At 40.9% G+C, this 24933-nt stretch overlaps 1 protein-coding gene across 12 annotated transcripts in view; it reads right to left on the bottom strand.

Moving 5' to 3' along the window:
* trdn (triadin) overlaps positions 1 to 24933 on the bottom strand; it is a 303322-nt gene that overhangs the window by 76293 nt on the left and 202096 nt on the right. For 9 of the 12 annotated variants that reach the window (XM_062979180.1, XM_062979220.1, XM_062979204.1 and 6 more), the window contains 14 exons: positions 21291 to 21326; positions 18512 to 18565; positions 12512 to 12544; positions 12359 to 12397; positions 11783 to 11824; positions 3979 to 4005; positions 1968 to 1994; positions 1671 to 1697; positions 1519 to 1545; positions 1226 to 1252; positions 1072 to 1098; positions 917 to 943; positions 774 to 800; positions 432 to 458 (listed from right to left, as the gene is read on the bottom strand). In XM_062979180.1, coding sequence (XP_062835250.1) covers positions 432 to 458; positions 774 to 800; positions 917 to 943; positions 1072 to 1098; positions 1226 to 1252; positions 1519 to 1545; positions 1671 to 1697; positions 1968 to 1994; positions 3979 to 4005; positions 11783 to 11824; positions 12359 to 12397; positions 12512 to 12544; positions 18512 to 18565; positions 21291 to 21326 — 447 coding nt within the window. The remainder of the gene's footprint in view (positions 1 to 431; positions 459 to 773; positions 801 to 916; positions 944 to 1071; positions 1099 to 1225; positions 1253 to 1518; positions 1546 to 1670; positions 1698 to 1967; positions 1995 to 3978; positions 4006 to 11782; positions 11825 to 12358; positions 12398 to 12511; positions 12545 to 18511; positions 18566 to 21290; positions 21327 to 24933) is intronic. The other 3 variants (XM_062979192.1, XM_062979210.1, XM_062979219.1) reach the window with 3 other exon arrangements.

Genomic DNA, 24933 nt, shown 5'->3' with positions numbered 1-24933 from the left:
AGCAGTAATACAATGTAAATCCAAAACTCATGATTCAGAGTTGACTGGGTAGGCTTGCCGGAAGAGATAGGTCTTTAATTCTGTTTTAAATTCTGACACTTCATTTAGCTGTCAGACTTCTTCCACCAGGTCATTCCATAGTCTTGGTTCAGTCAATGAAAAATTCCTCTGGATGACAATTACCAGTTGGGAGCTGACTAGTTGGAGAAGTTTCCCCCAGAGGAGATCAGTACAAATCACAATATAAAATATGGTCTGATATTCTTTCCCCCCAATCTTAGCATATAGATAATGGTTTAAGATTCCATGCAGCACTATCTGGATTGTAAAAGCACATGGAGGCATCCACATATTTGTTCTCCCTACACATGGGTCAGTTTTATACACAGTATAGGATCATTATAGATTAAGAAGGAAATATGGTTACTGACCTTTTGGCTTGTGAACTTCTACAGTGACTTCAAAATAAAATAAGAATACTTATTAAACATATCTGATGGCAACACAGGTACCTGCTCCCAAGTTTCCCCGCTTCATAACTAAAATGGAATATTTTTAATTAATTAAAATGGAAACAACACTACTGCCCTTTTGGCTTAGAAACTTCTATGATGACTACAAAATAAAATAACAATACTTATTAAACATTGGATGACAACATAGGTGCTCCCCCCCTCGAAAAGAATTATCTGCTTTTAGCCTTAAAATGGAACACATATTTCACCTTAAAATAGAAATATATTATACCTTAAAATGAAAATTGTACTACTGACCTTTTGGCTTATGAGCTTCAATAGCGCCTACAAAATAAAATAAGAATACATATTAAACATGGATACCTCACCCCAAGCTTCCCCACCTTATAATTTAAAATGGAAGATATTTTATATCTTAAAATAGAAACAATGTTACTTGCCTTTTGGCTTAGAAACATCTGTGTAAGCTACAAAATAAAATAACACTATTTATTAAACATTAGATAGAAACATAGATCTCCCCCACAAATTTCCCTGCTTTGAGCCTTAAAATTGAAGGTATTTTATACTTTAAAATCGAAACAATGCTACTGACCTTTTGGCTTAGGAGCTTCTATGGTGACTACAAAATGAAATAATAATACCTATTAAATATTGGATGGCTTTTCCCTGGCCCCCAATTTTTTCAGCTTTTTGCCTTAAAACAGAAGATATATATACACCTTAAAATAAAAAAACACACTACTGACCTTTTGGCTTGGGAATTTCTATGGCAGCTACAAAATAAAATTATAATAGTTATTAAACATATCTAATGGCAACGTATGTTCCTCCCCACACTTTATATTTCCCCACTTTTTTCCTTAAAATTGAAACAATTATTGACCTTTTGGCTTAGGAACTTCTATGGCCACTACAAATAAAATGAGAATACTTATGAAACACTACATGTCAACACAGGTCCCTCCCCTCAAAATTACCCTCTTATACACCTCAAAATGGAAGATATTTTATTCCTTACAATGGAAGCAATGTTACTGACCTTTCGGCTTATGGACCTCTATGGCAGCTACAAAATAAAATTAGAATATGTATTAAACATTGGATGGCAACATAGGTCCCCCACAAATTGCTCTGCTTTGTGCCTCAAAATGGCAGATCTTTATACCTTGAATTGGAAATAATGTTACTGACCTTTTGGCTTGGGAACTTCTATGGCAGCTACAAAATAAAATGAGAATATTTATTAAACATTGGATAGTTATATAGGTCCCATCCCCCAAATGTTTTGGTGCTTTGCCTTAAAACTGAAATAATGTTATTGACCTTTTGGCTTAGGAACTTGTATTGCTGTTACAAAAATCAAATGAGAATACCTATTAAACTTTGCATGGCAACATAAGTGTTTGTGTGTGTCCCCTAAAATTGCTCTGCTTAATGTCTCAAAATGGAAGATATTTTATACTTAAAAATTTAAATGATGTTACTCACCTTTTGGCTTATGGACCTCTATGGCTGCTAAAAAATAAAATGAGAATATCTGTGAAAAATTAGATGGCAACATAGGTTCTGCCCACTTCTTAATCATTTGGGCAGTCCAGTAGTATGAAAAACTTAGTAAAAGCTTTAAAACATCAAGAACTAATTCAGAACAAAGGCTACATATATGACAGCAACATCAAATGTTTAGCAAGCAATATTTTCACATTCCATTTTAAAAAAACAACAACAACAAACAACAAAAGCTGGATGTGAACCCAATGGAGGCAGAGATTATTTCCTAAAGCACTAGTTCTTAATCTGGGGTCCCCAGATGTTTTTGGCCTACAACTCCCAGAAATCCCAGCCAGTTTACCAGCTGTTAGGATTCCTGGGAGTTGAAGGCCAGAAACACCTGCAGACCCCAGGTTGAGAACCACTGTCCTAAAGCATTTTTCTTGTGGCCATCTATCTCTTTTCAGAAGATGCATGTACAATAAGAAGATATTTAAGGCTGGGAGGTGGTCCTTCAGGTTATTTTTCTAACAACACATTCAAACCTTATAAGGTTGGAATTCTGTTTACAGACAAACTGAGATCCGGTGTAGCTCTCTTAATATTGGCACATGCTCCCTATCTAATATCCTAGCTGTTCTATTTTGCCTCTTCCAAAGAGCCTTCAAAAGCAGCGCCCCCCTCCGAATAAAAAGGCCTTGACAATAACCCAGCTATTAGGAGACAACAGTTAACCCTAGTCTGTTCTCTTTTTCCCAGAATTGTTGCTGCTGATTCTTCCAAAAGGCTACAGAATATCCATTCACCAGTGGTAGGCAGTGCCTTTCATTTCAAGGGTGAGAAGAATCCATTCTGAGTTTCATTTTAGACTTTAAAGGGGTTATCCAATGCACTGAACTCATTTAAGAGATAGGGTCCAACTCCTTGGATAGCTCTTTAGATATCTGGTATAAAATCAAAAACAGAATTCTCTGCACCTTTAATGTGGAAGACACAGACCACCACTAGAGGAGAGCCAGGTGTAGCAAAACTGAGAGTACAATAGAAGCAAAGAAGCAAACATTTGAGTTCTTGAAAGTATTTAAAGATCATGGGCTCAAGTTCTATTCATTTTAAGGAGAAGGAGAAAGCTCAGCAGTAGAAGAATTATAGCATAATATATATCTACTCACAAATAAATCTCAACATGTTCAGTATGGCTGATTTTTTAGGTTTTGTTTGCTATAGGTAGGACAATAAAGAAGGGACCAGTCTAGTTGTCAAGGGCAAAGAATTCCACACAAAAGGTCCTCAATTTAGTTCCTTGTCTGATGATTAAACATGATGGTGAGATCAAGAGATGTGCCGCCTACATCAGGTTTCTAAAATCCAAGCAAGTTCATAAGGAGGCACAGAGCCTTTCAAGTACGACATCATCAGACGGGCTGATTTACCCGTCGAACACCACTTCTTTCACCACAGAGCCCTTTTCACAACCACATCAACTTCAGGCCGGGCTCTGTGGTGAAAGAGGAGAGGTAACAAGAGGTTTCCCTTGTTGTCTTAAGAGTAATGGGGGAAAACCGGGTGGCAATGTCCCCCCCCCCCCCCCGTGGGATGGGGATCTAGATAAGGTGGTCGATGTAGGGCATGAAATGATGAGTTCTCCACTCTCCCTGCCAGGACCCACATGGATTCACCACAATCCTTAGTCTAATGTGATAAGGTCCTTAGATGCACCCCAAACTATATTATATTTCAAAACACCACTTTGAATGATGCACTGACCAGTAGCCATGAAGTTGCTGTACCAAGGGAATACCTGTTCCTTGCTCAGTAGTCAACAGTCTGCATTCTAAACCTGTTGAAGCTTCTAAACACTTATTAAAGGTAACCTGCATAGAGCACATTACAGTAAAGTTACACTAGTCTAAACAAAAGGACTGGTCACCTCATCTATAAAACAGTTTTAAATCAAGAGGTACTGTCAGTTTATTTAAAAATACAAACATATTAAATTTTTGCCGACCTTTTGGTTTATGAGTTTCATGTGTCACTGAAAAATAAAATAAGAAAGAGATTTTATGAAAATCTGAATGATTTACATTGTATTTACACCTCATCCTCAAAGTAAGGGATCTCCAATGAAATTGCAGACTTTTTCTCTGTTGTCTGTCTCAGAGGTATACAAATCCAACAAGGCAGTGTGGACAAAATATTAGCTGAACAGGAGCAAGCAAGATGGAACAGCCCTATTCCTGTTCCTATGTGGGGAAGAAGAAAGTGAAATAGGAGGGAAATCCACATAGAAAAGGGGGATCCAAACAGGGCTGTAGCCGGGGGGGGGGGGCAATTAGGGGTTCAACCCCCCCCCCCCCCCAAATTTCAGGTTTTTTAAAAAACCTGGTTTACTCATGAATTTTAACTGGTTAACCAAATCCCCATGAGTATCCACTTTAACTGTCTTGAGTGTCCACTGAAGTTTATTGATGGAGCCTGATTTCTAAATTATTTTGCGTTATGGAATTACTCTTCATGATTTGTTATAATAAATTTTAAACCTCCCCCCTCCAAAAAAATTTTTTCTGGCTATGGCCCTTGGATATTTTGGGGAGTGATATAACCTGATAATCTATTAGTGATAATGACCTAGTGGCAATACATGTATCATCTGAATACCCCAAAGTAACTATAAAATTCCTGGGACAAACACTAATCAGAAGTAACTACAATCATCCTTTCACATTCACTGGGGTTAGCCCCTACTTGAAAGTGGAAAAAAATGCAAATGAAAAACTGCTCTTTTTTAACTTAAGAGGACACCTCTTTAGGAATCCCTCGGTTATCTGACTCTATAATCAATTTAATAATAATAATAATAATAATAATAATAATAATAATAATAATAACTTTGAATAAACTTGTTCTGTAGGACCTACAAATGCCTAGGGAAGTGTTCTGTCTAAGTGTCACGACCCAGGCTACAGAGCACCAATAACCATACACAGAGGCCAGAATCTATCTAATAACTTTATTGAAGGAATATATAAAGTTAATAAAAACAAGTGTAGAAAATAGTTCAGAATTAGACCTTTCAGGAAAGGTCAGAATTAGTCCAAAAAAGCAATGTCCAATAAGAAATATTAAGGTCCAAAGTTGTAATCCAATAACCGAAACACTCACTTTGCCAAGCAAAGTGAGGGGAGATGACAAGGTCCTTTAGTCCATGAAACTTGAGCGAGGCTAGGAAATAACTTGATACTTGAAACAAGGCTTGAACATGAAACAAGGTAACTAAGAACAAGAACAAGGTCCGTGGAATAACTTGATAAATCCGTGGAACAAGGCAAGGATTGATCCTGGGTAACAAGGCAAAGTCCGTAGATAAACAAGGCTGGGAAGCAAGGCGAAGGCTGGATAGCAAGGCGAGGCTTGAGCAGGAGCGAGGCTTGAATCGGAGCGCGCTGTCCAGACACAACTCGCTCCGAAGGCTGACGAATTGACTCCGCGAAGTTACTACGCGGGTAAAACACCTAAATAGAGTCTAGCTTTCCCGCCGAAGCAGTTCTCTGGGAATCAGAACCGAAAGCTAACTCTGAGACCAGATGTGAGACTCCCCAAAGATTCTCACGAGAAGCAGTCTTAATTGGCCACATTCTTAGCTGCAATCCTCGCACTCCTGCGCGAAGCTGAATCCAAACTTCTCTGTTGTTTACAAAACTCCCGGCGCAAGAATACGGGAGAAGTAGGCTCTGGGCTTGTTTGACATACTTCTGGGAGACAACTTTCTTGCAGGTGCAAGGTTCCCAGATCTGCCTGGGAAAGATCTGGCTGAGAGGAATCCAGTTCAGACTGGGAAGGTAAAAAACCCAAGTTTTCATCTTCATCAGGGATTACAATGTCCTGAGCAGGACTACAAGGCCCATGGGTCATCACACTATCCCCCTCCTCAAGGCCCCTCCCAAACTGGGGCCCTCTCCCCGAGGCGCGAGGTCGTGGTTTGGTGGGATAGGTCTGATGAAAGCGACGGGTTAGATCAGGAGCATGGACTGTGGAGGCGTCTTCCCAAGAGCGTTCCTCAGGGCCAAAACCCACCCAGTCAATGAGATATTGTAGGCGGCGGCGGTGAAAGCGAGAATCCAAAATGTCCTCAACCTCGAACTCCTCCTCCCCATTCATCAAAACAGGAGGGGGGGCCGGTTGGTCTGTATCAGGTCGCACACCATCCGCCGGAAGGAGCAGGGAACGGTGAAACACTGGGTGAATGCGCATTGAACGCGGAAGTTGGAGTTTGAAAGTCACGGGGTTTAATTGCGCCACCACTGGATAGGGACCAATGAAACGGGCATCTAACTTCCGGCAAGGGCGGTGGGAGGGCAGAAAGCGAGTGGACAGGAAAACCCGATCTCCTACCTTGATTTCGGGGCCCGGCTGGCGATGTTTGTCAGCGTGACGTTTATAGTCCTCCTTGGCTTGATCCAGTTGCTGGAGCAAAAGTTGTTGCACCGCTGTGAGTTCCTGCAGCCAATCCTCTGCTGCGGGAACCTCTGAAGTTTCAATGACAGGGGGGAAGAAACGTGGATGGAAGCCGTAGTTTGCAAAGAACGGCGTTTCTTTTGTAGAAGCTTGAACTCCATTGTTGTAGGCAAACTCAGACAGTGGTAACAGAGAAGCCCAATTGTCCTGTTGATAGTTTACATAACAGCGAAGATACTGCTCCAAAGTGGCATTGGTGCGCTCCGTTTGCCCATCTGTTTGGGGATGATGAGCTGAAGATAAGCGAGAGTCTATGCCCAATAGTTTTTGTAGTGCCTTCCAAAAACGAGAGGTGAATTGAGATCCACGGTCTGTGACTAAACTCTTGGGCAATCCATGTAGTCTGAAAACATGTTGAAGAAATAGATCCGCAGTTTCCTTGGCCGTGGGGAGGCCTTCGCAGGGAATGAAATGGGCTAACTTGGTGAATAGGTCCACCACCACTAAGATCGTGGTGAATCCACAGGAAGGTGGTAGGTCAGTGATGAAATCTGCGGAAATTATTTCCCATGGGCGAGATGGGGTAGGAAGGGGGTGTAAAAGCCCTGAGGGCTTCTCCCTTCGTATCTTGGAGCGCTGGCATACTGGGCAGGTGTTGACATATTTTTCCACATCCTTGCGGATCTTGGGCCACCAAAAATCCCTTAGGATCAAATGCATGGTTTTAAATAGTCCGAAGTGTCCTGCTGGTTTGCAGTCATGACACAGACGAAGCGCTTTTTCCCTGCCCGGTCCGGGTGGGATATAAACATGATTTCTATAGCAGAGCAGCCCATCTTTAAGCGAAAAGGGAAAGTGCAGACCTTGTCGAAGTTGGTCCTGCGCCCAGGCATCTGCTTGCTGACTAGCCCTGATTTCTTGAGCACAGATGGGTCCTGGAGTAGGGGAAGTTGAACCAATGGGAATGGATTTGGTGTTCCCCACCGTGAGCGTGGCAAAGTTCTCGGGTTGTAGCAGTTGGGATTCAAAGGTCTCCTTGCGTCCTGCAGCGTATTCCGGTTTACGTGACAGGGCGTCTGCTTGCTTGGTTTGGGCTGGGGTCACATAATGGATCTGGAAGTTGAAACGTTCAAAGAATAAAGCCCAACGTTGCTGCCTCTGATTTAGTTTGCGGGCAGTTCTTAGATGTTCTAGATTACGATGATCAGTGTGGACTTCAATGGGAAATTTGGCCCCTTCTAGCCAATGTCTCCAAGTTTCAAAGGCTGCCTTTATGGCCAGTAGTTCTTTTTCCCAAATGGTGTAATTCCTCTCTGGTGTGGTTAGTTGACGAGAATAAAAGGCACAGGGGTGGAGGTGATCTCCCACCGGTTGTAAGAGTACAGCCCCAATAGCCACATCAGAGGCGTCCGCTTGCACCACAAAAGGGGTTCCAGGATCTGGGTGCTGTAGAATTGGCTGGGAGGTGAATAGTTTCTTTAGTTGCTGGAACCCTTTCTCTGCTTGATCAGTCCAGCGGAAAGGCTGCTTTCCACGGATGCAGCTAGTGATGGGGTCGGACCAGCGGGCAAAATCTGGAATGAACTTGCGGTAATAGTTCGCGAACCCCAAGAAACGCTGCACCTCTTTCTTGTTAGTTGGCGCCCGCCATTCCAATACCGCTGAAACTTTGGCTGGATCCATGGAAAGCCCTAGAGGCGAGATGCGGTAACCAAGGAAATCTACCTCTTGTAGATCAAAAGCGCATTTTTCCAGCTTGGCATAAAGTCCATGATCCCGCAATCGTTGTAACACCATTTTGACGTGGTTCTCATGTTCTGATTGTGATCTGGAAAACACCAAAAAATCGTCCAGGTAGATTATCAAGAACCTGTCTAGATAGTCCTGAAAAATGTCATTGACAAAATGCTGGAACGTTGCGGGGGCTCCGCATAAACCGAAATTCATAACTCGGGACTCAAATAATCCGAATTTGGTCTGGAAGGCGGTCTTCCACTCGTCCCCTTCTCTGATGCGAACTAAGTTGTAAGCCCCCCGAAGATCCAACTTGGTGTAAACCTTGGCTCCTCGAAGCCGATCCAGTAGATCCGAGATTAAGGGCAGGGGATAGCTGTTCCGCTTGGTGATATTGTTCAATGCTCTGTAGTCCACCACCAAGCGTAGTTCCCCTGACTTCTTCTTCACAAACATCACTGGGGAGGCGGCTGGGGATTGAGAGGGTCTGATGAATCCCTTGCGGAGGTTTGTCTCTAGGAATTCCCTGAGAGCTTCTTGCTCTGGTTCAGTCAGGGAGTAGAGATGCCCTCGCGGGATCGGGGCCCCCTCCACCAAGTCAATGGCACAGTCATAAGGTCTATGTGGGGGTAATTTTTCGGCTTCTTTCTCATTGAATACATCCCAATACTCGGAGTACTTCTTTGGCAAGGTGATGATGGGCTCGGTGTCTGTGGCATGGCATACCTTGGCTACGAGGCAATGGTTTTGGCAATACGGTGAAGCAAACTGCAGTTCTCTGTTGGACCAGGAGATGTTAGGGTCGTGGAGAGTCAGCCATGGAATTCCCAAAATCACAGGGAAATGGGGGACCTCGGTAACGAAGAAGGAAATCTCTTCCATATGTTCCCTTATCCACATCCTGGTGGGTTCCGACCACTGACTTACGGGGCCCGTCTTGAGGGGACGGCCGTCTATGGCTTGCACCACCCGGGCATTCTTGAAATCATGATATTGTAATCCCAGAGAGTCGGCATACTCTCTATCGATGAAATTGTTGGTAGCTCCAGAGTCTATCATGGCGTGGATCATGACGGGTCCCCTTTTTGCTGACCATAATGTGACCACGAGAAGGAACAGGACCCCGGTTGGCGGCTCTTGGATGGATTTTTTGACCGGGTTGGCGAGCCTCTCTACACCCGGTCGTTGGCTTCCCCCGCCGGCTGTGTGCCAGTCGGCTCAGACGCCTTCGTCTCCGTGGAGGACGCCGCCGCAAGACGGGCGGCAGGCTTCCCTTTGGCTGGGCACTCTCTGGCGAAGTGGCCCCCGTTCCCGCAGTACCAGCAGAGGTTTAAGCGTTGACGACGGGCCTTCTCGGCGGCATCTAGTCTGGGACGCACATTGCCCAACTGCATCGGCACCTCCTCGCCTCCTCTGGGGTATGGGGTTGGCGGTGGGGGTCTCCACACCGGACGTGGCTGAACACTGGCGGGAGCGGGGGGTTTTGCCCCGGCTCTACTGCCCTGGCCTCGAACCCACTGTTTCCTGTTGGCAATCATGACTTCAGCCCGTAAACATTGATCAATGAGTGCCTCGAGGGTCTGGGGAGGATCCACCTTGGAGATTTCTTCCAGCATTTCAATGTTGAGACCCTCCCGGAATTGTCCCCTGAGGGCTACATCGTTCCAGCCGGTGTTGTGGGCCAGCACTCGGAACTCGGCTATATACTGAGACATAGGTCTGTCTCCTTGGAAAAGGCGACGGAGTTTGTGACCGGCTGCCTCCAAATTGTCCTCGATTCCCCAAGTCTCCTTGAGGTGGTCCAAGAAGTGTTGCGCTGATCTTAGGTGTGGAGAGACTTGGTCGAACAGTGCCGTCGCCCAGCTGGCCGCTGGCCCGTCTAGAAGACTGTAAACCCATGCCACCTTGATGTCTTCTTGGGGAAACTCGGCAGCACGGGCCTCCAGATAAGCTTGACATTGGCGACGGAAGACATGAACCTTAGAAGCTTCTCCAGTAAACTTGGTTGGCAACGCCATGGCCGGAAGACGAACTCCGCGTTCCTTCAAACCCCTTATTTCTCCATCCTGTGCATTGAGCTTATCACGGATTCGGTCCACCTCTTCCTTGTCGATGGTGTAGGTAATCGGCTGGCCGCTCGGCCCAGGTACGACTCCGGTAGACATTCTGGCCGAGGTTAATTGGTGCTTAGGGTGGCGGAGTCAAACTGTCACGACCCAGGCTACAGAGCACCAATAACCATACACAGAGGCCAGAATCTATCTAATAACTTTATTGAAGGAATATATAAAGTTAATAAAAACAAGTGTAGAAAATAGTTCAGAATTAGACCTTTCAGGAAAGGTCAGAATTAGTCCAAAAAAGCAATGTCCAATAAGAAATATTAAGGTCCAAAGTTGTAATCCAATAACCGAAACACTCACTTTGCCAAGCAAAGTGAGGGGAGATGACAAGGTCCTTTAGTCCATGAAACTTGAGCGAGGCTAGGAAATAACTTGATACTTGAAACAAGGCTTGAACATGAAACAAGGTAACTAAGAACAAGAACAAGGTCCGTGGAATAACTTGATAAATCCGTGGAACAAGGCAAGGATTGATCCTGGGTAACAAGGCAAAGTCCGTAGATAAACAAGGCTGGGAAGCAAGGCGAAGGCTGGATAGCAAGGCGAGGCTTGAGCAGGAGCGAGGCTTGAATCGGAGCGCGCTGTCCAGACACAACTCGCTCCGAAGGCTGACGAATTGACTCCGCGAAGTTACTACGCGGGTAAAACACCTAAATAGAGTCTAGCTTTCCCGCCGAAGCAGTTCTCTGGGAATCAGAACCGAAAGCTAACTCTGAGACCAGATGTGAGACTCCCCAAAGATTCTCACGAGAAGCAGTCTTAATTGGCCACATTCTTAGCTGCAATCCTCGCACTCCTGCGCGAAGCTGAATCCAAACTTCTCTGTTGTTTACAAAACTCCCGGCGCAAGAATACGGGAGAAGTAGGCTCTGGGCTTGTTTGACATACTTCTGGGAGACAACTTTCTTGCAGGTGCAAGGTTCCCAGATCTGCCTGGGAAAGATCTGGCTGAGAGGAATCCAGTTCAGACTGGGAAGGTAAAAAACCCAAGTTTTCATCTTCATCAGGGATTACAATGTCCTGAGCAGGACTACAAGGCCCATGGGTCATCACACTAAGAATCTCTAGGTCATTCAGTGTAACTCTATAGTCAACTTCCACCGGAGAACCTAGAGATGCCTAGAAAAAACATATTATAATGAAATCTGTGAATAATCAATTTCACAAACAATATCCATCTGGATTTGCTGGAAAAACAACAAGCTTACAGCTCATATAGGCAAGATGGTGAGCTTTCTCCCTTCACGTGACATATAAAGAGCTGCAACAGAAACTTGATTCTACACACTGGCGTTGTTACAGGGTGGATGTGGGATGACATGTGAAGATTGGTCCCTCCTTAATTGTCCTGTCTACAGCAAACCAAAACTGATATGTTTTGATGCCTTGATAGTGTAGGCTTTCTGATCATGAGAGCTTAGTAAACAAATTCAGCCAAATACTACAGAATACGTTGCAGATCTTTGTGCTGAACGTGCAACATATAAATGATATACATACCAGGACACTGGCAGTGGGGCTTCCATGAACTCCAGTGAATGCCTGCGTAGAGCCAGAATTAATACATTTTAGAAAACAGGTACATGGATGTGGAGGAAAAGCGTGCTTATAGATAATATCACCAATGATGTGAAAAGTGAATTGATTGAGCAGAGATTCCCAAAGAAATTGGTCACCATTTATCAAATATTGGAATCATGATTGAATGGACCTATTAGCTCCAATGCCATAAAAATTTAAACAATTAATTAAATCCAGTATGAGTATGGGGAAAATTAACATAGTTTGACATATTTGGGCTGCCGAAAGACTGACGGCTGTATCAGTTTTTATAAGTACCATATGTTTGTTTACTAAATTTACATTGTTTTTAACAGGTTTTATAAAATAGTTTCACAGGGAACCCACAATGGAAAGAATGTGCTGTAAGTTATGTCTAATCGGGTTTCTCATTTTTATTCACTGATTAGTTACTTGCAGTGTGGTATACTCATTTCCATAGCAACAAGTTAATTTACTCTAGGAGCTAAAATGGGAAACGTAGGCTTCCTTAAATAATTTTTATCCATGCCTTACCGGGTGCTTTTACATGCACATCCTTTTTTGGTAGCTCTGCTGCAAAACACACATAAAGGATCAAAGACTGGTTATTACAAATCTTGAACAGCTATTATACTACATCAGCATGTTTTAGAGAAAGAAAATATTAGAAAACAGCAGGCTATTTACCACTTTCTACCGGCTTTTCTTTTTTGTGCAGTGCTACAAAGTGAAAGAAGAGACAGGAAATTATTGTTGTACTTTGAGGTTCATCACTTGCAAGAACAAAAGCAGCAACACTTAAACATCAGCTATTATACAAGAATTATTATAAGTTTCACATTCGATCAAGTTTCAACAACTGGAGTTCTGGATTCAATCAAGTTTCAACAACTGGAGTTCTGGATTCGATCCAAGAATGTAGGAATAAATTATATATTTTTCGATAATCTAACATGTTCCAAGCAGGTGTCACTTTTCGCCATGTGCTGTTGTGATCCTATCTATAGCTATTTCATTCAGATATTTTGTCAGTTTAATTGGAATTGAGCATCTATCACTATGGAATCAACAGGTGTTGATGTTATTACCACCTTCCATTCCCTGCCTATGTCCAAACTGGGACTTATGTTGGATTACAGAAATTCAAACAAATGTAGATAGGACGTGCAAACACATAAGTAAAATCATACAAAAATAATTAATATCGCATTAATATCTCATGATCATGAGATAATGAGATGGTGGATTAACAATGTAGAATTCATAGCTGCACTTGTTTCACAATGGGTAGAGATGACATTTTCAGTGCTTTACCAGCTAAACAGTTACCTGCATTTGCTAAATTAGCATATCTGTTCTTAGAAAAACAAAAAATTCTGACTAGATTACTACACACAGTTAATTTTGAGGAACAGCTCATGGTCTACTTTATTCTTATATCATATTAGTAGTTACTCAGTATATTTTTACTGCACATGTTATAATAAACTCAAGCATTTTGTTGGCTGTAATTTTACTATGTATTAGATTGATAATGTTCTTAATGATACCAATTTTCATTGACACTGACTATGGGATTAAATTAATTATGACTGCTTAAGTTACCATATTCAGGCACTTGAACAGAGCTTTGTTGATTGGGTTTAACCCTGCTCTGAAGCCTTTCATGCTTCATTCCATTCCTACAAGTGGGAAAATTATTTTTGAGGAAAGAAGTATGGGACAGGATCACCGAGGATCACAGAGGATCACATTTTCTGTAGAAAATTGGAACTGAGTCTCTCGTTTCCTGAAAATTACATGCAGGAAATCATGGGGTTTGTGCAATCCACATTATTCCCTTGTGATAAAAATATAGAATGCACCACCTATCCATGGAAGGGTAGTGTAATCCCTGATTACCCTTTTTGGGAGTGACTGTGAAGAGGACAATGCTTGGAAAGTTACTTCCAAATGTGTCAGTTAACGTATTGATGCATGTCCTCAAAGCTGCAGCTGCTGCTGCGTGCTTTGAGGTCATTTCTGATTTATGATGACCCTAAAATGAACCTGTCCAGGAGGGGATTTTTGTATCGTTGGTTTGGGGAGAGAGGGGGGGTTGCCATTGCCTTCCTCTGAGTCTGAGAAAGAATGACTTAGCTAACATCACTTGGGGCTCATCTACACCTACACTAAAATCCAGAGAAAGAAAAAAAGGAGGAAGTAACAGACGTAAAATACATAACTTATACCCATTCTGTTAGCTTTCAAATATATCTAAAAGGTGCTGCCATATTTCTCCCTTTTCTTCCTCCTCTTTAACCCAAAACACTATACAGAAAGCATGTTTTGTTGCTACAGAACAATGCAACTGGACATAGGAGAAGAAAGATGGAACTCCAGAGTATTTGAACATAGCCACATTGCTCCACCACAGCTATAATATTATGATAGTCTAAAAACTGGAGCCCCAGTGGCATAGTGGGTTAAACCGCTGAGCTGTAGAATTTGCTGACCAAAAGGTTGGTGGTTTGAATCCAGAGAACAGGGTGAGATCCCACTGTTAGCCTTAGCTTCTGTAACCTAGCAGTTCAAAAACATGCAGATGTGAGTAGATCAATAGGTACCACTCTGGCGGGATGGTAACAGCGCTCCATGCAGTTATGCCAGCCACATGACCTTGGAGGCATCTACATACAACATTGGCTCTTCGTCTTAGAAATGGAGATGAGTTCCAACCCGCAGAGTCAGACACAACTAGACTTAATGTCAGGGGAAAACCTTTATCTTTATCTTAAAAACTGGAGTCACACCCATTACTGAACTCAACTCAATATTCTCTCCTTCTCTTCTCTCGCCCACCTGGACTGCTTGCCACACAAATGATTGTGGTTTTCCAAAAGTAAATCCTCTAAGGCTTTAGTTGGATTAAAATGTTGTTTCTGTTAACTCTGGGAGCCATTTCATCTTGGGAAGCACTAAACTGATCCAAAGAAATTGTTTGCCTGCCTGCCTCCTACCTACCTACCTACCTACCTACCTACCTACCTATTTCACTTACATGCTTCCTTTCCCTCAGAGTGGGATTCAAGGCAACTCACACAAAGGATCCATTAAACATGTAAGAATAAAAATACAAAAACAATATAAAAAGGTATAAAAAAGTTAAAAATAAAAATAAAACACAAACCAGTAACAATTATCCCTGCTCATACAGTAAAAACCTGATTTAAACTTTAGACAATACCAAATAAATATCTATAACATGATAATACTTGTGAACCTAAGCATTCTTAAAATATGTGATGTCATAAAAATACTGCAAATCAACATCCTATCAATATTTGAAGCAGATATTTCGTGTTTATGTAAATCCTTTTTCATCCTTTCCTGAGATGTGCCTCAAATTTCTTCTCACAGCTAGCTTGCTCCACCTACCTGATGCAAGCAGAAGTTTCACTTCCCAAAAACCCTCTTTTGAGCTTACTCAAAATTATGATTACAAGTACTCCTGTTTTTGCACACTATCTCTATAGATGGTTATATACTGCTAGCAAATAATAATATAAGAATAGTATTTTGAAATAGATTTAAAATTGGGTTTGAGATAACCACTTTCAAAACACATACTTGGGCCCAATCCATAAATAGTTTGGAGGGGAGTACATGATATTACTGAATATGTTCAAGATATTTCTCAACACCATCCAGGCACTGTACAGGATATCTAATTAACTTCTTTCCACAGTCCCCAAACAGCATGTTTTTCTTTTCCCTTTGCTTTCTTGGAATCAGCCCTATTGGTAGAAGTACATGAATTATAGGATCTCTTTTTCACCTTAACTAGGGCTATGACTATGCAAACCTGCATCAAGGATCATTATAAATGATTTCCTGGGGCCCAGGATATTGCCATAGTAGTAGTTTAATATATAGTGAATGTTTCTGGAGATTGTGATTTTCCTCCTTGAAATCCTCAAAGCAATTTAAACAAGACATTTTGAATATGATTGCCATTATTTTTCCTGCATACACAGGGAACATTCTTATTCCCTCTTCATTTATAGCCCCTTTAAAATTATTATTATGAAAGTTACATGAGTTGCGGATTTAAGCCTGCAATCTTATACTCATTTACATGGGATAAAGACCCATTGATCTTAGGTTTTGCTCTGACATTAAGTCTAGTCATGTCCGCCTCTGGGGATTAGTGCTTATCTCCATTTCTAAGCCGAAGAGTCTGTGCTGTGTGTAGACACCTCCAAGGTCTTGTGGCCAGGATTGACTGCATGGAGCGCCATTACCTTCCCACAGGAGTGGTACCTATTGATCTACTCACATTTGCATGTTTTTGAACTGTTAAGTTGGCAGAAGCTGGGGCTAACCGCAGCAGCTCACCCTGCTCTCTGGATTTGAACCACCAACCTTTCAGTCAGCAAGTTTAGCAGCTCAGTGGTTTAACCTGCTCTGCCACCGGGGGACCCCCATTGTTCTTAGTGGAACTTATTTTTGAGCAGGCAACACTGATCCTCCCCCCCTCCAATCAAAACATAATTCTCTAACCTTGGGATTCAATTAAACCAGATAAATCCAAATTTCTGTTTTCTTAAATGTTTTACTGAATCTTTCTAGAATTTGCCTCAATGTTAATTCTTTCAATTTTCATATTTTTCAACACTATCTACAGATATTACTTCACAATTTCCATACTGGAGACAAAAGCTCAGTTTTAAAAAAGAAGAAAACATCATCCAAACAAATCATATATCCTAAAGCATAATAGCTCCACAAGGCTTGTATAATTCTTATTAGGTATTGATTTATGGACAAAATGTCTAAACAGAGACTTTTCTGTTGGGTTATTTAGCAATCATGCATGCATTTTCAATGTGGGATGGTTTATGTAGTTAGTTTTGCTTGTTGCTTAGTAACCTGAATCCAAAGCTACATTCCAGAGTTGATGGCACCATTTTAGGGAAATGGAAAATGTGGGAAATGGGAATATACTTCCTGGAGATTTACAGGAAGTGACATATGCCTTTAGAATTTGGGGTATAAAAGGAGAGACTTTCTTTTGTTCTTTCTCTTTTGGCTCTTCATGCTCTTCCTGCCATGCCATGCTGATGTTACTTCCTTGTTAAGAGATATGTAGTATCCTGAATTGTATTCTTTTGGAACTAAGATGTTTTGCCTGTATGACCATCATCATACAAGATTGTGAGTAAACATATTTTTACTATTTTACTTTTGATGTCTCTGATGCTTATTTTATGCACATGACTTTTTAAAAGGAAATGGAGGCTGGCTATTTTGCTTTTTGCTCTCCTCTGCTCACATAACCCCTAGTCTTCTGTGTTTTTGCTACTCTGCACCAATATCTAACCATATTGGTATCATAATTATAACAGGTTATGTATATATTCCTAATATTTTCCTTGTGTATCTACTACAGGCTTAGCTGCTTCTACTATCTTGGAAACTTTAAAAAATTAAAGTAAAATTATATTTCACGTGTTACCAAAGTGTTGTTGGTTGTATCTTATGGGAAATAATAATCACTTTATAATGGAGATATAATTTTGCTGTTAGATCATTTCATTGAGATGAGATGTGCTACTACAATTCCCTGAACATGGTTTCAGCACTGGGTGAGGGGCAGATCTACACAGACCACTTATCTCAAGGCCAATCTGGAGTGGTGAATGCCAGATTGACCCTAGGACAATGTAGACCACAACCACCTCCCGGCCGCTGCAGAGGCGTGGAGGAGTCCGGACTGCCCCAAAGCACATAATCCAGTCTTGGAACCAGCCCAGTGGTTTACATGAGCCTAGAGATGTAGTTTGCTCTGAACTGGCAGAATTTTGAGCAACTCACAACCCTGGTTAACAATTCAAAGGTGCATTAAGGTGGCCCTGGCCTGTGTTGACTCAAATCAGCTCCGTTAATCATTTAGCTGGCACAGAGCTGAGTTGTTCATCCTTTACACAAAGTGGTCAATTTAGATGTGTGTGAGGACTCTGGAGACCAGGATCCTATTCCCTTGGACAAGTAACACTCCCTCAGCCCTAGAAAATCCTATGATACTCACTCAAGGGTCACCATAAGTCAAACATGACTTGAAGGCACACAACCACACAAGCATTATATTGAGGGAGGGGAAGTGCAGAGTGCTAACCATGTTTGCTCTTTTTCTTTTTTTTCTTTTTTTTGAATACTCTCCTCTATTCCCAGTCCCAGCTGAGTTATGGGCTTTCTTTTCTTGCCTCAGGGTTCATCTACACTGTAGAAATAATGTAGTTTGACACCACTTGAACTCCTATGGCTCAATGCTATGGAATCATGGGAGTTGAAGTTTGATAAGTCATCAGCACACTTTGCCAGAGAAGGGTAAACATTTTGTCAAACTACAACTCTTGTGATTCCCTAGTGAGGAGCCATGGCAGTTAAAGTGGTGTCAATCTGCATTACTTCTACAGTGTAGATTCAGTCCTGGACGGTCACTATGATACATGGCAGGAACATTTGGCATTTACTGTTTGTTGAGGCAGCCATTTATTAGCAACCATAAAATATATGTATTTTCCCCATCTTAACCAGGAGATGGTGCTATGGTGCAGTGAGATCAAAAAAGATGAAGGCAGGCAAAAAACGTGGGAGATGATTAAATGAGAGTGAAAGAAAGAGGAAAAAAATATAATCCTTTACCTGGTGTAGCTATTTTTGCAGAGGCTGGCTGGGCTGCAGGAGCTTTTGCTGGCTCTTAAAATGAGAACAAATTAAAGCAATAACTACAAGGCATTCTATAACAACAACAGAGAAATCCAGGGAAACTGCAGATGAAAAATATTGCCCTTAGCATCTCTCTTACAGAGAGGAAAGAGATTATTAAAAACCAATTTTCCTATTGGTTTTTTACTCAATCAAAGGCACTGAAAAACAAATTAATGAGGAAAAATGGTTATTTAGGATCACTTGGTAATTACTATCATTAACAAATGTGTTTTTTTGTATCACTCATTGTGACATATTAGTAGTAATTTCCTTAGCCACATGTGATAATTGCCAAAGAGTATGGCAGAAATCATTCAGGGAAGGTGGACCATATCCCTCTCCCCCCCCCCCCCCCCACACACACACACTGAAGGAAAAGACAATTTTTGTATTTCATTTCTCAGCCTCAGTTTTCTTCATTCAAACACTTTTTAGATGTTATTTCCAGAGTTTCTAGCCCAGACTCAAGCCACAAACTGTACTTTTACATTTTGGATGCATGCACTAATAATGGAAAATCTGGATTTGCATTTAGAGCATCCTTGTGAGGCTGAAGCTAGATGCATCATTGAATGGAAATGTGACTGTGTGCCATTGGTGTTGCACATGATTAAAGTGAGATCAGAGCCCCTTTTCTGTACTTGCATAGCTTGAAAAGAAAATGCTGAGGTGACTATGCTAGCCCTCTTCCTAACCCATCCTACAAGAGGCAGATGTTAGTCAATGTGTAGAGATAAGAACAAAATTGGAATAGGAACAAAAAAAGATTTGGGTGGATTTTTTAGCCTCAAGGAAAGTAGCCTTTCAGCATCCCTCAAGTCCTACTGCAAGAAGAAATACACTTTACTCTAAGGACTGGCATATTAGTGAGGCTTATGAAGCATTCAGAGAAATACAATGTAGACACAACTATGCACATTTTTTAAAACTCATATGGCTGAAATAAAAATATGTGCAGAAATTCTTAAATACTCATAAAAATGCAATGTATGCAATGTTTGGAAAGAAAAACAGTCTCACAATTTGATACAAACCTAGGACAGGAGTAAATGTATGCGAGATTAGGAGAAGCATAATGATTTTTAGACCTGAAATGCACATCTCTACTTGGAAGAAGCTTCTAACAAATACTTTCGGGGAGTAACAATGTTTTCACCACATTAAGTTTCTGAAACACTGTACAAACCCGTGGCTTTTCAAATGCAAGGAAGTGTGTTTACGATTTGTATTAAAAAGATATTTTATTGGTATTTTTTCTTTTTAAAATTATATTTTTGTTAAAAAATGTTTTGCCCTTGCAGTTTGCAATTGATGGGATCCAATGTGGTGTAGTGGTGTGACACTGGGAGACCAGGGTCCAAATCCCCACTTGGGCTTGGAAACCCACTATATGACCTTGGACAAATCACACTCTCTCGTGCCTTAGCGAGAAAGCAAAGGCAAACTCCATCTTAACAAATTTTGTCTAGAAAACCGTATGATAACCTCACCTTGGAGTTTTCATAAGTCAGAAATGACTCACATGAACAACAACGAGATTGTAAAATCCAGATGTGACCTAATACATCTCTTTCAAAGCAACTAAATATTCAGTTGAATGTAAGAGAAGCGAATTTTTCTTTTATCCTCAGATAAAATACAACTGCATGAGACATATTGGGTGGTGCAAGTAATTTTGATGGTACAAGTAATTTGACTACCACATAGCCCTCATTTTATTTAAATCCCACCTTGCATTTGCTTTTGCAGGTACTGGAAAAGTGTTGCTATCCACGTCTGGAATGTATATTTCACATAGTAAGTTAAAAAAATTTTTTTAAAGCAATGCAATGCCCTGCCTCATGCATGAAGGAGAAGTTGTTTAAAGCTACGGACAATGTGATTGCTGTTGCCTGCTTTTGGTCCAAAACTATTTTGCTGTTTGTGATTCCTTTATTTTATCACTTTTAAATTTATTTATTATGCAATGCTTTTGACACGAAATAAAAAAATAGTAAATTAAGATGCAATTATATGTGACTCTTCCATGGGGAGCTGTCCTCTCACTCCCCTCCATTTTGAGAGGTTGGGGGGGGGTCTCAAAAGGCCTTTAAAGGATAGCCATTTGTTTCCTACATAAGCACCACTAAAATAGAGATTGCAGAACCCAGCCCAAGCTTAGGGAATAGCATCCTTTATGTCTAGAGCTTGTCTTCATTTCATCAAGAGTCTGACAGCCTTGTTATAGGCACAAGACAGATGCACAAGCCTTCTTAGTTCTTATATCCTGCTGATGGCCACCAAGAACGCATTCATCTCAGATCACAGTTGACATTTCAATCCCTATGAAATTTCTGCTTTTTCAAGTCATGTGAGTAAAAACAAATTGAAAAAGGAAGGAAATAACTGTCAGTCAGAAACTGGAATGTGGAATTGGAAATACAATGTGTGAATTGATTTAGAATGGAAGAGGCAGCTGAAGTCTAAACATGTCATTTTGGAATTATAAATGGTGTCACCACTTCCTTATTTGCATCTTCCAGAAATTCAGCCCAATTCTCTGCATGTCTAGTCAAAGCAAGGACTATACTGATATAAAGGGCTCAATTGGAAATAAAAGGGTGAATTGGATTGTAGCCTTAATAACCATAATTTGTCTATATAAAATAGGCTGTTTTAAAAATGGGCCAGATGAAAAACCAGTGGTAAAAGAATGTTACAAAAATAGCCTTACCTTTCAGGTCTTTGGTCAAAGCTGCTTCTTTTTTGTCTGTAAGAGATGATTTTAAAAGCACATGAATTAGCATGCAGCTCCATTGAGCCAATTATTAATTTTAATCATCATCATCATCATCATCATCATCATCATCATCATCATCATCATCATCATCTCTTTTATACCCTGCCCCATCACCCCAGGGGATTTGGGGTGGCTCACAACATGAATAATACAACAAAGTGAATAAAAACAAAATAAACAATTAATGGCAATTCAACAAGATAAACCACAACACAATTAACAAATAAATAAAAATATTATAAAACATTAAATTAAATTAAAACATTACATTAAAAACACAGTCATTCCTATAAGTTACCAGGGGGCCTTCTATCCAAGTTGAGGTATATCCATATAAAAGAGATTGAAGTCCCTCTTAAATGTTGTAAGAATGGAAGCTTGTCTAATCTCCCTGAGGAGGGCGTTCCAGAGTCAGGGGGCTACTACTGAGAAGGCCTTCTCTCTTGTTCCCGTCAAGCTCCCTTGTGATGTGAAAGGGACCAAGGGGAGGGCCTCCCCTACCGATTGCAAAGCCTGAATAGGTTCATAGGGGAGGAAGCGGTTGCGTAAATAGCCAGGACCTGAACTATGCAGAGCTTTATAGGTGATAACCTGCACTTTGAATTGGGCCCGGAAGCAAGTTTTGCAAGAAGCCATTGATGCAGTCTACATTACAAAACCTCAGTGAGGATATATTGGCTGTGATGGACAATAAAAATCCAACCATCAAGCAGCAAACATCCCTCTTCATTTCAAGAAGCTTTCATCACTCCCCCTGGGGAGAAGAACGGTATAAAAATTAAATAATTAAATAAATAAATATAAGCAACCATTAAAGCTGCTTCAGGACGGGGGTTGTGTGTTCTTTATGACTCACCCCTGTCAGAATTGATTAGAAAATAATGACATAGCTGAAGAGAATAATTTAGTTCATGAACCTTTCTACTATCCTATCCTAATAGAGCTGGCCATGCTAAAGTACTTTGACCATCTTGGGCACCACAATTCAAGGAGTATAATGATAAGCTAAAAGTGTCCAGAGAAGGGTGACCAAAATGATCAAAGATTTGAAAGCCAAGCCTAATGAAGAACAGCAGAGGGCGCCAGGTATGTTTAGCTTGGGGAAATGAAGGCTGAGAGCGGACATGGTAGCCATGTCTAAATATCTGAAAGGAAGTCACATTGAGCAAACTTGTTTTCTGCTGCTCTGGAGCCTGGGACACAGAGCAATGGATTCAAATTGCAGGAAAAGCAATTCCACTTAAACATTAGGAAGAACTTCCTGATGGTAAGAGCTGTTAGCAGAGGAATATGCTGCCTGGGAGTGTGATGGAGTCTCATTCACTGAAGATTTATAAGCAGAAACTGGATGGCCATCTGTCAGGAGTCCTTTCATTGTGTGTTCCTGCATGGCAGAGGGTTGAACAGAAGACCTTTGCGGTCTCTTCCAAATCAATAATTCTACTATTCATCTTGAAAGGACAGCACATAACTCCTCTGCTGTTGTTTATTTCCAGGTATGCGGAAAGGAAATTGTGGGATTTCCTGTCTCTTGTGTGTCAAAATAACTTGGCTATTTTTGGGTCCCATTTTGGGGAAAGGTGGGATATTAAATAAACAAAAAGAATAACTATACAAATTGACTTGAGGAAGGAGTTGCTATTCTGCCTCAATCAGCACCATAATGGGCTGCTTATGTATGCAATACCATGCCATATGTGTTGAAACAGAAAGAAGGCCATATATGCCTTCCATAGAAGGAGCACCAGCCAAATCTGATCAAAGCACCTTGGCAAGGCAGCAATACAATCTCTCAGGAGTAATGTGAGGTCCAGCAACAGTCTGAAGGATCTCTCAGTCCTGCCTTTCTAGTGCCCAGGGCTCTACACAAACCATATTTCTAGTGTGAAGAAACAGCTTATGGAAATCAGACCCTATGAAAAATGGCTTAGGCATGAATAGCTTGGAAAAGAGAAGATTGAGAGGTGGTATTATAATCATATTTCAATATTTGAAGGGAAGCTTTCTGCTGCTCCAGAGACTGGGATACAAACCAATTGAAACAAGTTGCACAAACAACATTTCTACATAAATATTAGAAAGAACTTCCTGATGGTGAAGACTATTCAGCAATGGAATGGACTTCCTTGGAGGATAGTCGACTCATGATCTTTGGAAGTGTTTGAACAGAGGTTGGATGACCGTCTTGTGGAAGTGTTTTGCTGCATGATAGGGGCTGGACTAGATGGCCCGTCTAGTTTCTCCCATTTTAGCTGTTTACATCTCTGGGACTGAGAATAACAGAAATGACTACTTCAAAGGATGTGGAATTCCACAATGTTTTCCCAGGATCTCTTTGAGAAATTTCCATCCTCACCCATCCTTTGTTTCTATTTGAATGGGGGATTTTTCTTCCATATGCCTTATTCTAATTTCCCACTGTGAGGACCTTTGCACTCTTTTTGGAATATTCCTATTAACACCCTTTTTCTTTGATCAAAAGCAATAAAAAGCCTAGAAATGTCAAGGGGAAACTCATTTATTCTTGGGTGTATGTACATTGCACTTTGGACTAAAAATACTTCTGGGTTAATCTGCTGCCTCTATTAGCATGTTTTCCAGGAATCACTTCAAAGCATGCTAATTACCACATTGAGATGAAATTAATCATAAAGTAGCTTTCGGCCGTGGGGGTCTGCTGAAGCATTGAAGAAACGCTTTAGAGTTGCCAGATATGGAAATTTTAAAAGGTGTCACTTGTAGTTGATATGAATCATTTATCACAATAATCTGCTATTACTGGAAGCCATAAAACCTGAATATACCGGCAACATTATACACAATAGCAGATGTGATGTACAATTAAATACAACAAGATCCTTCAAAAACATTCGGCTATATTGGAGCATTATGTTATATTCTAGATGAAGATGCTCCTTTTTACTTATATTTTTCATAGTTGCATGAAACTGAAATGCTGAAATGCTCTGAGACAATTGAATAAGGAAAGGATCTACTGCATGAAAAAAGCAGTCACATACATAGAGTCTTTAGAATCTCATATAAAGTACCCATGAAGAAGAAAACCACATTCTCTTTTCCTCTCCCTCCTCACAGTCCCTTAAGCCCCATTCATGGGTATGCCTAAGTATTTGTTTAGTATGAAATTATTTCCGTATTGTAGAAAAAGATGAAAGTTAAATGTGAGCCAAAAATGCAGTTACTACAGGTTGAATATAACTTATCCAAAATGGTTAGAGGCAGAGGTGTTTTGAATGTCGTGTTTATTTGGAATATATGTATCTGCATATGCATACAAAATGAGACATGTTGGAAATGAAATTCAAGTTTAAACACAACATTAATTTCAGTTAAGAGATAATTTGGTATGATTATACATCAGATCCCACCAGATTTTGACCCAGAAAAGTAGTTGTAAACAAAAACTCAGCAAGAGCACCTCAACAATCTTATCATAGCTCTTTCACAACCTGCTACTAACACAAAAGAAAAAAGAGACGCAAGAGGAGATAGCTAACAATATTACTTCAACGATCTAACACAAATTTCCTCCTTAAGTACAGATTGAATACCTCTT

This window comes from Anolis carolinensis, chromosome 1 (assembly GCF_035594765.1).
Source record: "Anolis carolinensis isolate JA03-04 chromosome 1, rAnoCar3.1.pri, whole genome shotgun sequence".
Classification (NCBI taxonomy): Eukaryota; Metazoa; Chordata; class Lepidosauria; order Squamata; family Dactyloidae; genus Anolis; species Anolis carolinensis.
Note: the sequence above shows the minus strand (reverse complement) of the source record. Positions and strands in the feature narration are given on the sequence as shown.